The sequence below is a fragment of the Suncus etruscus genome, chromosome 10, assembly GCF_024139225.1.
Source record: "Suncus etruscus isolate mSunEtr1 chromosome 10, mSunEtr1.pri.cur, whole genome shotgun sequence".
NCBI classification, from domain to species: domain Eukaryota; kingdom Metazoa; phylum Chordata; class Mammalia; order Eulipotyphla; family Soricidae; genus Suncus; species Suncus etruscus.
The window spans coordinates 86,853,396-86,866,447 of NC_064857.1; the positions used below are offsets into that span (position 1 = coordinate 86,853,396).

At 49.1% G+C, this 13,052-nt stretch overlaps 2 protein-coding genes across 2 annotated transcripts in view; one reads left to right on the plus strand and one right to left on the minus strand.

Moving 5' to 3' along the window:
- SIGLEC15 (sialic acid binding Ig like lectin 15) overlaps positions 1–902 on the plus strand; it is a 41,223-nt gene extending 40,321 nt beyond the window's left edge. Inside the window, exon 8 of the mRNA XM_049781689.1 lies at positions 821–902. Within this exon, the coding sequence (XP_049637646.1) occupies positions 821–902 (82 nt within the window). The remainder of the gene's footprint in view (positions 1–820) is intronic.
- A 7,821-nt stretch (positions 903–8,723) lies between these two features.
- Positions 8,724–13,052, minus strand: part of EPG5 (ectopic P-granules 5 autophagy tethering factor) — a 99,354-nt gene continuing 95,025 nt past the window's right edge. Inside the window, exons 43-44 of the mRNA XM_049782439.1 lie at positions 11,444–11,558; positions 8,724–9,336 (exon numbers count right to left, since the gene is read on the minus strand). Of these exons, the coding sequence (XP_049638396.1) occupies positions 9,154–9,336; positions 11,444–11,558 (298 nt within the window). The 3' untranslated portion in view covers positions 8,724–9,153. The remainder of the gene's footprint in view (positions 9,337–11,443; positions 11,559–13,052) is intronic.

Consider the following 13,052-nt stretch of genomic DNA (forward strand, 5'->3'; position numbering starts at 1 on the left):
AGTGAAGGAGAGAGGCTGTGTGGTGGCTGTGTGGTGATAGCATCCAAAAATGCCTGCAGGAGCTGGGACAGGAGTCAGGAAAGGCCACAGTGGCAGTGGCTGGAGTCCACTTTATTTGGAGCCCTCCAGAGTGGTCAGCAGAGGCTGGCCAGCAAGGAGGCTGGGGTCCTCACAGGAGGTCACTGAGCCAGGCTGGGTAGGGGCAGGAGTGATGGGGTAGAAGCAGTCTGAGGCAGGGAGGGAACCAGGAGGCCAGGAGGATAAACTTCAATCCTGAAATGACATGCAGAAAGAAGTGGTGGAGACCAGGGAAATATTAGGGACATAGTGGTGTGGGTATATATTACAAGGACCTAGAGGAAGGCAGCTGGGGATTGGGGATTTGGACCTCAGGGACAAGGTTTTATATTTGGAGTCCCCCAGTACTGCTAGCTAGGGTCCACCAGGTACTCAGTACTCAGTCAGTACTCAGGCAGTACTCAGGTCACATGATGCTGGGGATCAAACCTAGGTTTGATCAAACTCATCAGGTTAGTGCTCTAGCTAGCACTTCAGCCCATCTCCCCAGCCCCAGGATAGCAATTGCAGCCCTTGATAGATGGCGTTGAGATCTCTGGGATATGTCACCTGAAAGTGATATATGTCACCTCAGGCTCTGCTGCAAGGCACCTTTATTCCATCTGGGGGCCCTGTGGAAGCCACCCCATTCCCCTAATCCCTTACTGTCTCATCTTTCCTTACCCATCACTGGGGTGAGATTCAGGATACAGGGACCTCCTCATATATCAGGTATTTATCTGACTTTTCTCCTCCCCCACAGGCCTCAGGCCCAGGAGTCCAGCTATGAGAATTTGAGCCACATGAGTTCCCAGAGGCCCCAGGCAGCTGTGTGCTCACCATGAGAGGCACCTTGCCACTGGCACTGCTTGCTTATGCCCCAGGGGCAAAACCAGACTGAGGCCAGGCCCAACAGGGATGCATCAGACCCTCAGGGGATCAGGTCCCTCCTCCTGGATTCCCATGACCTGTCACCAGGGACAACAGTTTGAGAGTGTGCAATGTGTGTGTGTGTGTGTGTGTGTGTGTGTGTGTGTGTACGCACATGTGCATAGGTATGAGCCTGCACAAGTGAGTTTTAGCAGGAAACTTCCAGAAAAGTACCTCTCCTTTCTTGACCAGAACTCCACAGTAAAGCAGGTGGGACTGTCATCTTCTGGCAAGGTGACCAGGGTCATCTGCTGTGGAACACTGACACCAACATACCCCCTACCCCAAAGCAAGAGCCTCTAGGAAGTACATAAGTGTCTGTGATGTGGGGGAGCCTGCAGGCACTACCTTGCAGAGCTGCCCTGGGGAACATGCAGAGAGTTCCTGGATGGAATGTTCCCAGTCCCCAGCCTCACTGAGAAGAGAAGGTTCCAGACATCAAGCCCTGGGCTACAGTTGGACAAGTCTGTGTTTCCTGGAATATCCCTTCCTGGACACCCAGCAGCAGGCAGAGGCCTCAGCCCTGGCCACACTCTGACCGCTCTCACCCCTCTGGTTGCTCTGTACAACCCCAGTTCTGGGTAAAGGAAACTTATCATCTCAAAGCATCTGGAAACTTCTGTCCTCACATCTGGAAAGCTGGAAGGCAAAGCAGTCTCAGCTCTGACAACACCCCCCACATCCCCCAGCATCATCACTTTCTTCCTATTCAGATGAACAGTGTCAAGAGCACCAACATTTCACCCCTTCAGCCTGAGTGGGGTGCAGCCTTCACATGTGCCCCTTGATAGGAGCCTAGGTTTGTTGGTGCTTGGAAGAAGGGAAAGATCTGTGTGGGGCTCAGGGACAGGGCAGGAGGAAATGCTGCAGGGTGAGCCCTGGACATGTGTGAGGACAAGTTTCCTTCCCTCCTGAACTTCCCCAGACAAAGAAAGAGAGAGACAGAGAGAGAGTGGTTCCGAGAGTCCACGTGGGCACTTGCCGATGCTTGTCTAGGGAGATGGCCTAAAGGTCAAAGCAGATTCCCAAGTAGACACAGAGCTGTGGGTGACCAGGACTCCTTTCCTCAGCACCTTTAGCAGGACAACTGGGGAGGGTGACAGGACCCACCAGGGCATGTGAGCAGATACAAGTTAAAGGGGCTGGTCTTAGCCTCTCCTCTCAGCGGGGGCTCAGGAGCACTCCACAGTGAGTCCTGAGTCACCAGGAACATCATGAAGGATATGGGGTGACGTCTCTTGTAAGACCTCAGAGGCTGCTTCAGTCACCAGAAGAGGTGATGTGATCTGTATGCTGCGTATTTATGCTGAGAGCTGAGGCAGTTCCCCAGACAGAGAGAACATGGTTGTGTGTCCCACCACGCAGAAGGTCTATGCTGGCCACAGGTCAGTGAGGGCCCTGTTTGGGGGACCTGCACGGGGATAACATGAACAGTGAACTGCTCACTCCCGGGGACACACTTTCCCAGTGATGCCTCATCTCTAATGAAATAGGCTTATAGGGTGGAGAAAAAGAGAAATGCTGAAATAGCCTTTCCCAACATGGGGAATTCCTGCATCTGGTTTGTTAGCAAGATGGGCATGGACAGACCTGGGGGACACTTTGTTCACATCAAGGTAGTAGAATTCTAGAGGGTTGCTTAGTCTCTTTTTGGAAAAGAGAGTGGTAGGCTGATAAGTCTGGACCTCCTGCTCTTGTCCAGGTTTACTGGCCCAAATCACCACCCGCCCTCCTTAACTCCAGGGCCTTCAGAACAGTCCCACTTCTTATCTGGAAGAATTGGGGTCTCTGAGATCTGCGCTCTGAGGACCCTCGACCAGATTCTCAGGGGCCTTCCATGAATATGAATATGGGATTATTCAGAAAGATGGTGGACCTGACTCAGGTTATCTCTGGAGCTCTAGGCTATCTTGGGGTTCAGGCTTTCTTGGAGGCAGACTCGATTCTTCACCTTCCAAGGTGGGGCTTTTACTGAATCTCCCCATGAGCCACTTTCCAGCAGCATTTCTTGCAGTGCATTTCTGCATGGGAGGGGAACAAACGGCTTGTAAACCACCTTCCAACCCACAGTTCAGGCTGGATAAGGAAGCCAAAGCCAACTGAAGTGAGGAGATACACCCCACCTACAGGGTTCAGACCCGGGAGGGGTTGGACAGGAGCCCCAGCTGAGAGCAACCTCAAACACACAGTGCAGGCATTGTCCATCATTTACTGAAGATGTGGCCCATGGGTATGTGTCAAAGTCCCCAGACCTGATTCTGCAGGGGCTTCCAGAACAGAACAGCACCCTATCTAGCTTGTTCCTTCCTCTTCCTCTCAAGCCCCACACTAAGCTAATGGGAGACTGAACAGCTTCCTGTGTTCCCCCCAAGGTTTCAATTCCATTACAGACCCTAAGAGGATTTCCAGACCTCTCAGGCTCCCCAGGTTTCATGTGCTAGAATTTTTTTGGTGTTGGGGGGGGGGTGTTGAGTCACACCAGCAGTGCTCTGGGCTTTTTCCTAGGTCTGTGCACAGGGAACTAACCATATGGGGTTGGCTGCATGCAAGCAATGTGCCTTAACCCCCATGCTCTCCAGTACATCTATGCTAGTTCTTAACCACCCTCACCTACAAGTTTCGGTTCTCTTTTTTTCCTTTGGGGGGGTCACAACCGGCAGTGCTCAGGGGTTACTTCTGGCTCTACGCTCAGAAACCACTCCTGGCAGGCTCGGGAGACCATATGGGATGCCAGGATTCGAACCACTGTCCTTCTACATGCAAGGCCCTACCTCCATGCTATCTCTCCGGCCCCAAGGTTCTCTTTGCTTGCTTGCTTGTTATGGTTTTGGTGTGAGGGACAAATAGCGATGCTCAGGGGTTACACCTGACTCTTCTAAGGCAAGAACCTTATCCACTGTACTATAATTTTCTTTAAACTAGAGGCCTCTAGACCAGAGAAATGTCACAGAATAGTTTACCCGTGATGAACTTTCTAGTTTCACATTTTTCTTACTGTGACGTCTGCATGAAAGGATCAATCAAGCAACTTGCCAAAAATGGGATGTGTCAGCCACGTGTAAATTAAACTAGAATCAAGTTTCTTTGTCTAAGTTGACTTAACTAATGCTCATTTCTTCCTGTTTCTCATTATTCTGAGTACTCGTATATTCAATGAATAGGATGTAACTAGTACACATTTGGTCAGAAAAATAAAGTGGTTTGGAAAGATGCATTAGATGTAGAGGAAAGAAAAGATTGACACTTCATAAGTATTTCTTGCCGCCTGAGTGATTTTCAGCCACTGAAAGAAAAATAAAGGTGACTTCCAGTATTCAATGAGAAACGTCATGAGATTTGTTTCTTTTTAAGACTTTTTTCTACAGCATATAAAAAATAAAATAAAAACTACAGATGATACAGTAGGTAGGGTGCTTGCCTTGCACATAGCCAAATTGGGTTTTATCCCCAGAATCACATATGGTCCCCCTAGTCTGAGTGATCCCTGAACATTGCTGGGTATGTTCCCCAAATAAAATTAAAATACTACAAATAAAAGAAAAAAATTATGATTAAGAGCATTTTTAGAGGAGCCAGAGCAATGGTGCAAGTGGTAGGGTGTTCGCCTTGCACATGCTAACCTAGGACAGACCATGGTTCAATCTCATGGTGTCCCATATGGTCCCCCAAGCCAGGAGCAATTTCTGAGCGCATAGTCAGGAGTAACCCCTGAGCGTCACTGGGTGTGGCCCCAAAAGAGGCAAAAAAAAAAAAAAAAAAAGGAGAGCGCCCTTTTAGTGATGTCATAATCCCAAAAAAGAGTAATTTTCCTTTCTTTCAGGTCATTACCATGAGGAACCAAGACCCAGACCAAAGAAAACTTGGGTCTCATTTTCTATCACACCTCTAAAATGTAGGAATACCTTCAAAGACCAGAACAAAGATGCAAGCCAGAGCTACTGCCCCACTGATTCAGATACTTACACATGCCAGCAGATGCTTTTGCTTAAAACAAAAATGCTTAATTCCAGCAAAATAAGCTCCATTCTGCTTACTTAAAGGATGAGTGAAGTGAGCAGGAAAATGATGGCAGACTCCCTCTCCTGGTGTGTAAGGCAAAGTGTTATAGCAATGTTATGGAACTTCACAGAGGGAGAGCCTCATGGTCAGATCCTGAGGTCTGGAGGCTCAACTTGCCACTGGCTGAGCAGGTAAAAATCAGTGTCATCCAAGTGTGTGTGAGACTGAGTGCCACTGCTCAGCCCATGCAAGTCAGGCATGGCACAGGTAAGGAGACCGTCTCTCACCATCTTTAGTGCCAATTTTGGGCTCTGGTGTTCTTCTGTCCTTGCATGTTCTTTATGCTTCAAAAAACACAAGCACTTTCCCTGTGGTAGGCAGGGGAGTGGAAAGAGAAGCAAGCAGACACTGGGATTCTGGCCTGTAAAGGTCTCAATGAGCAGGTGGTAAGGTCAGATGCTGGGAGGAAGGGCAAAGGTGGGCAGGCAGGAACGAGAGCTCCTCCGAGAGCCATGAGAACGCAGGAACTTGACAGCCTGGTGGTAGTTTACTGTGCTAGAACAGCCTGCACAGCACTGCTGCCACCAAAGCATCATCAGTAAAGCAAGAGCCAGTGGCTACTTTTCTGTGTGTGATGGGCCAATCCCTGCCTCTTGGGAGAGTATGGCTCTGTCTATAAGACCCATCAGCCAGCATCCACAGGCAGGCTGTCTGCCACCCATCCCACATCTCCTTGTGATAACATTCTCCTTGCTTGAGTCTTGGTCCTTTCTCAGTCATTACTTAAGGGATAGTGAGCTTGTCTTCTGGGGCCAGAACTACCTGCCCTAGGGAGCAAAGGCAAGAGGAAGGTGGAGGGTAGTGCAAGTCCCTGCCAGTGAGAGGTGGGAATGAGTCCTCGATGTCCCTAAGGACTTTGATTCTCCACTATTTGCTTGCTACATCACATTCACTTTAGAATTTAATATCCTGGGGCCGGTGAGGTGGCGCTAGAGGTAAGGTGTCTGCCTTGCAAGCGCTAGCCAAGGAAGGACCTCGGTTCGATCCCCCCCGGCGTTGGCGTCCCATATGGTCCCCCCAAGCCAGGTGGGATTTCTGAGCGCTTAGCCAGGAGTAACCCCTGAGCATCAAATGGGTATGGCCCAAAACAAAACAAAACAAAAATTTAATATCCTATGGGCAGCAAAGAGTGGCTTTCATTCCAAAGGCAGCAGTTGGGCTGTGCTGTGCAGCATGAATGCAGCAATGAAAGGGTGGCACTTGGTGGATTCTTGGTGGGGAAAGGGGTATTCCCTTTCTGCATGGGTCTCCCCCAGACTCAGTGAACTCAGGCCCTGCAAAGGACAGTAGATAGAGGGACGGTGCTGGTGTGACTTAACCAACAAACTGATCCCAGAGCTAGAATAGAGCCATGTCTTGGAGTACCATTGAGGCACCAACCTGGTAGGACTTTGACATCTGTGCCTTCCAGATCCTGGTGGTATTTGCTTGACATGAGGCAGGGCATGGTGCCAGGGGGGTACAGAGGAAACACTGGATATTGTCTGAACTAAAGCACATGGCCACTTGCGGTCTGCAGCCCCGGTCCATTTGTCTACAAATCTGGTCCCTACTTGATACATGGGGTCCCTGTGCTGTGGGAGACCAACCCTGTGAGCACAAGCCTGTTCCCAAGGAATAGGAAGCAAGGAGGTGATTCTGATGATGCCACCTCTAAAACTCACTCAGCCTCCTCCGTGCACTAAGCCCAGAGCCTGTCTGAAGAAACAGGAAATATGGCAAACAACAGCCCCACATGCCATTAATCCATCTAGTGGGGCTTCATCTAGCCCACTGATCGGCAACATGCGGCTCTTTACACTTTTAATTTGGCTCTTCTGTGTGGCGGGCGGTCACTGCAGGAGTCAGGACTCTGATCCTAGCCTCTGTCAGTACGTGCCCTGTGTGGCTCTCAAAATAAATTTCAATCGTGGTTTTGGCGAGATTTGGCTCAGTTGAAAAAAAAAAAAAAGGTTGCCGACCACTGATCTAGCCCAAACAGGAGAAAGGGTACAACCAGATAGTGCTCATAGTGAGCCCCACAGTGAAGCCCTAGAGAATCCCATAGAACGGTTGTATTGGAGGGGAAACACAAGGGCTTCAGGGTCCTACTGGTTGACTGGGCAGGTGTGGACATCCTCAGTGACATCCTGGCCACAACGTGGAAGGCTGTGACTCTTGATGTTCCCATAGTGAGGGAACCTTTCCACGGTCAGTGAGAGACAGAGCAAAAAGGAAGCACTTTTACTGATCATCTTTGATAATCCTGTTACAGACCAATTCACTTAGGTGACATCACCAGGAAAATCTGCACTGGTTTTAACCACTGAGATACCTTTACAAACTTAAGAATATATTTGAAGGGAGAGCCCTAAAAAAGGTTCTTAGCAGCTACAACCAGATTGATTTTATTTTTTTAGTCATCTTTACAAGCCAAGAATATTATGAATATTACAAACCTTCAAAATGAACAATTACTCATAATTTTATTTAAAATGTACACTGTCCATTTTTCACATTCTAGGATACCAATTATTACAACCTTCTCAAACAAAACGGCACACGGAATACTTCCTGGCGGGAATTCTTGAATGCCAGCCCAGCCTAGCAGGCTGCCCACCGTGTCTCAGAGCTGCCCCCATCCTGGAGGGGGGCAGACAGCTCAGAAGCGGAGAAGGAAACACCACCAAGGAGCTCTGAGCCAAGTCACTCCCCTCCGGACAGGCCACTGTAATGAGGAGGGCTGGAGCCTAAGGAACAGAGGAACAGAGATGACCTTTATCTGGGCATGTCTGTGGGATAGAATCTTTCCATCCAACTCAGGAAGCTTTAAAAAAAAAAAAAAAAAGCAGCAGCAGCTTCGTCAAGCTTCCAAATGTTGGAAGCAGCAGTCAGAAAGGATTCTGGAAGGGAGACACAGAACTGAACCATAGCATATCCCCATCTCCTAAACTCAGTGACCAGTTAGACGTGTGCAGGTCATTTTTCTGGGGGACAATTTACAATCAACACCAGAGCATTAGGCCAGCTGTAGAAGCAAAATCCACTGTGAGACCAAAGAATGCTAAATATGATGCCAGGAGTTAAACTACTGACTCCAGAAAGAAAGAAGAGTGAGCCGATGGCAAGAGAGCAAGGCCAAGTGGTAGGCTGAGGAGGAAAGGGTGGCTGTGGGTCCTCCAGAGGTGGGGTTGCTGAGAAGACACCTCAACTCTGCCTGACCCATGTTCCACAGACCAGGTCTCAACAGGTTTACGAACTTCCTCCAAGCTGCACTATGGAGTGAAGAGGCAAAAACGGGACAGAATCTAGTTCCTATCATTGCTTGGTGACTGACTGCAGCATTTTCAAAGGGAAACCCCAACTGGATCAAGAGGTGGCGTCTTCATTCTGTGCAGAGGCTGAAACACACACACATACAAAAAAATGTCCCGGAAGCAAGCTGGCCTTGCCTCTACTCTCCAACCAAACCACTGATGGAAACTTGACACTCTCAGGGCACCCCTGGGCAGGCAGGTAGCAATGTCACCAAGTGGCCACACAGCTAATGGAAACACAAAAGAGCCTTCCCTCTGCCAGGCCAGGGGTGTGAGGATCAAGGGACCACACCTCAGAAAGTGACTCCCCGAGACTCAGCACCCCCCCTCCCTCTGAGGGACAGCGCAGTTTGTCCAAGCTTGGAGTGACCATCACTCCAAGCTGTTCCTGCAGGAACTTCCAAATCTCCTTTGACTTCGATGGCTCACCAGTGAGGGAAAGGGTGAGGGTTTGCCATAATTCCCAGAGCAGTGAGGTTTCGAGTGTAAAGTGAAAGAGGAGCCACGGTGGGACTCCCCCAAACCAGCCACACTGGGGTTGCAAGTGTGAGCAGCCTGTGAGCTGCACTGGATGTGATAAGGCTGTGCCATGCCCAGCTTAGGAGACAGACAGTTCCCTCATCCCCGAAAGACCCTAGGTGCTGAGAATACACGTTGTACATGTACAAACAGAAATATCTAGGGCCCGGCAACACAGCCCTGCCTCCACCCTGGAGGCCGCACCCAGCTCTGCCGGGACTGTGAAGTGAGCCCAGCTCCAGTGTTGAACATGTAAACATGAAAATTTGGGGGTTTTCAGGCGCCTATGCTACTATCGGATGTTGTCCAAATAGTGCACTTCGGGGTAGAGGCTGTTTACAAGCAGAGCCAGGAGGCTCTTTCCGTCCTGAAGGCAGTGGCCGGGCTGCTTTATGAACTGTGCGGCCTGGGAGATCTGCTCCTGAAATTCCAGGTACTGTTTACTTGACGGCAGGGCCTCGAGGGCACTTAGGGCCTAAAAGACACGGGAGACAGGAGGGTTAATTTCGCAGATGGCCAGCAGGTGACCTCCAGCGTCAGCCACTGTCATGTCCTGCACACACCTCCTAGAAGCCCTCCCAGCTGGACTCATGGAGTCCCAAAGGCAGGGCCGGGTTGGCCACCATTTGGGAACCAGACATCAAGAAGTCCTGGCTTTGGTCGCTTTCATCACCCGGCAGCCCCCACCCTATCCTGGTGATCTCCTCCTGCTCCTCAAGATCTGTCCCTCCCTGCTTGCATCTCCTACCACTCCCTCGCCCAGGACTTCAGCAGGAAGTCACGGGCACTGCCTAAGAGGAAATAGATTTGCTCACAGATAACAGAAGGTTCCATGTCGGGACAGTGCAGTTCTAGCAAAGCGTCAAGAGGGTCGCTGAAGGTAAGCAAGGGCTGGGCAGCTGCCCAGCATGAAGTACAGCTCCCAGCCTCCAGCTTCCGCCAACCACAGTACAGAAACTACGCAGACAAGTTCCCTGGCCACCCCACTGGGCAAGGAAGTACAAGATGACTTACACCTTGTAAATTATAAGTTATACCTTATACCTTGAAACTTATTAATTTCATTCTCCCCCCCCCCAAGAGAAGAAAATGACTCAGCTAAGGAGAAAACAGACAAGATGAGAAAAAAGTTACTAAAGAGTGGGGCGGTGGGTGGGTATCCTACAAAACGAGGTGCTGACTCTCCCTCCTCACTGGGGGACTCCCACCACGAGGTCCCCCAATCCTCCCCATTGAGGGGATTGCTACAATTGGGGGTGTTTGCTTAGCTCACCCAAGGAAAGTGAAGGCAGCCTGGAAATAAACTCCCTGGGGACTGAGGAAAGCAAGAAGTCTTCGGGTGCAAAGGGGGCTCAATACCAAGCCACCGTATGGATGGACTCCCTTTAGGAGTGGGGAGCCAAAGAAAAAGCACCTCCATTAGCCAGCACCCGTGTCTCCTTTTCATCCTCTTGGCTAAAATTCAACCCCCTGAGTAGTGAGCTTTCATGGACTAGAGAGTGATCACTGGTGGATCACAGTGTGGATGGGATGGTGGGAGCTTCCACGTTAGATCTAAGGGGGCTCGGAGAGTGAGCCAGGAAATGCCCGGGGTTGACACAAAGCAACACTGAGCAACTCAGGGCATCCTGAATGCACTGACTCCCCAGTTCCTCAAGACATCAGGAGTCCCAGAAGCAATGGTCCCAGCAGACCAAAATAAGCAGTGGGGACTGGACAAGCCCTGCAGACACAGGGCTAACTGCTTGTTCCTCACGTCTGCGCACAGTGTCTGTGCATTTAGAAGGAACTGCAGAGGGATGTGGGGGTGAAGGCTACAGCCAGACAGGCCAGGAAATACCCCGATTCACCCTGGCTATCATTTGGGACAAGTGGCAGCCTGTCTGCCTCCATTTTCCCACCCACAAAACCAAGATAATACAAGTCCCCATGCTCTTAGGCGACTGGGATGGTTAGATGAAAGGAGCCTTGAAACTCATTAACTTTCAGTTCATCCCAGAGCAGTGCCTGGTATGCAGAACACCCCTTGATAATGCAGCCATCATTTTATACCAAAACCTCTGCACCCGACCTGCCTGATTCATACCAAGTCACAAAAATGAGGCTATTAACATATATCTTTTGCACTTTTAGTTCAAGAGGTAGAGTCTAGATTGTTTTGTTTGTATCTGACTTTTTTTTTTCAGGTCAATGTTTTATTTTTTTGGTCCATGTTAGCTTATTCCTATATTGACCAGACTGAGCAACCTCCATGCTCACCCATTTCCTTGGTTCTGAGTAAGAGCTCTGTTAACCTCCATTGCTCTCAGCCAGCACCAGGCCCATGAAAGGGAAAGGCAGAGTTTGATTATGTTCACTGGGACCAAATTCTTTCCCAGCCTGACTTGCCTGGGACACTGCTCCATTGGCAGAGGCAGGCAGGTGCCTTTAGAATCTGAGTGAGCCATTTCCCATAAGCATAGCACACTCCAGCACATGAACGCATGCATGTGACTACAGACCAAGCTGCCACCTTCCTCCCACCTGGGTAGGGCTGAGGAGACATGACTGGCCCTCAGAGTGTGGTCAAGCCTTTGACTGACCTGCTGGGCTTTCAGCGTTAGGTGTAATTCAGAGCTGGGTTTCAAGCGGATCTGACCCTCAGTAGGTACTTGAATGGAGAGGAAGGTGGCCATACCTCGGGCAACTACTCGAAACCTTGGGGTGAGAGAGATGAAGCAGAGGACTCAGAGTTAGCATTGGGGTTAAACAGGGCGTCACAGCAGATATACCACCAGGCCCTCTGCTATCAGAACATTCTGAAAATAATCTTGAATATGATCAAGAAGATAGTTTTACATCTATTATAGCTGCCCACCAATGCAAAGTCAGACAAACTGGAAAAGAGCCAAAGTGGGAGCTCAAAGGGCTGAAGCATGAGCCTTGCATGTGGCCAGATGTGATATCCAACCACATGTAGCTGCACCAAAAGGGAGTTTCCCCGCCCCCTCAAAAAAAAAAAAAAAAAGTCCTAGCAACACTACAGGAAAAATTAGAAGTCTCAGACATTGCCGGTAAGAATGTGAAAAGTCCTACGGGTATGGAAGAAAAGAGCTTGCAGTTCAAGTTAACCCCATGACCTAGAAATCTGCTCTCAGGCACAGACTCCAAAGAACAGTTTCCTAACAAAAGCTTATATATGTTTTACAAACTCGTCACAGGAACCAAGTGAAGGAAGCCATCCAGATGTTTTAGCAATTGGTAAATGAGGTCTGTCTCAACAACGGAATATTATCCAGTCATGAAAAGAAATGGGGTGTTGATGTAAGTCTTGGGACTTTATGCTAGATTAAAGAAACAGCCATATATTCTGTGGTTCCATTAAGACAAGTTCCAGAACAGGAGATATGCAAAGAGAAAAAGCTGGGGAGTGGTTGCCAGAGCCACAGGGAAGAAGGGAAAATGGGTGGCACTGCTTATGGGCCCTGGTCATCTTTATGGCCTGGGCACACAGTATCAGCCATGCCAGCTGTGTGTGTGTACATGCTGCCAAGCTATACATGAAAAAAATATTATCAGGATGAGTTTCATGTTGTACGTATTTTACTAAACTTTAAGTGAATCAAACTGTTCTGCCAAATTTTACCATTAAAAAAAAATCATGTTAAGGGCCAGAGAAATAGCTCCAAGAACTGAGAGCAGGTTTTGTATATGAGGGTCTAGATTCAATCCCCAGCACCAGGAGCACAGCCAGGTGTGGCCCAAACCCCACCCCTAGAAATGAAGAAAAGAAAAATGGTGTTGACTGGTAAGAACAGGGCAGTTCCCAAGGCTGCAACAACAGGACAGGCTGTTCCAGAAGGACAATAGCAAAATGCCTGGGAATGCTGGTTTCAACATCCATGGGGCTTTCAAAGAAAACCATGACACAAGTAAGCATCACGCAATAAAATGGGAGGCTCACGGCAAATTCTATCATATCCTAGAAGTTGTTAGCAACGAGAACTTAGACTTGTTCTTTATTTACTCTTATTATCGGTTAACTTGCATTATTTGGCTTCACAATTCTGGCAGGCTGGGACCTGGGCTGCCCTGATAAAGTGGTCTGGGCTGCCCATATTCTAACCTCTATGGTACAATATGGGCTCACAGCTCAAACTAAAGCAATAGAGTGGTCTGCTTACAAAGAACATATTTTAAACCTAAAAATTG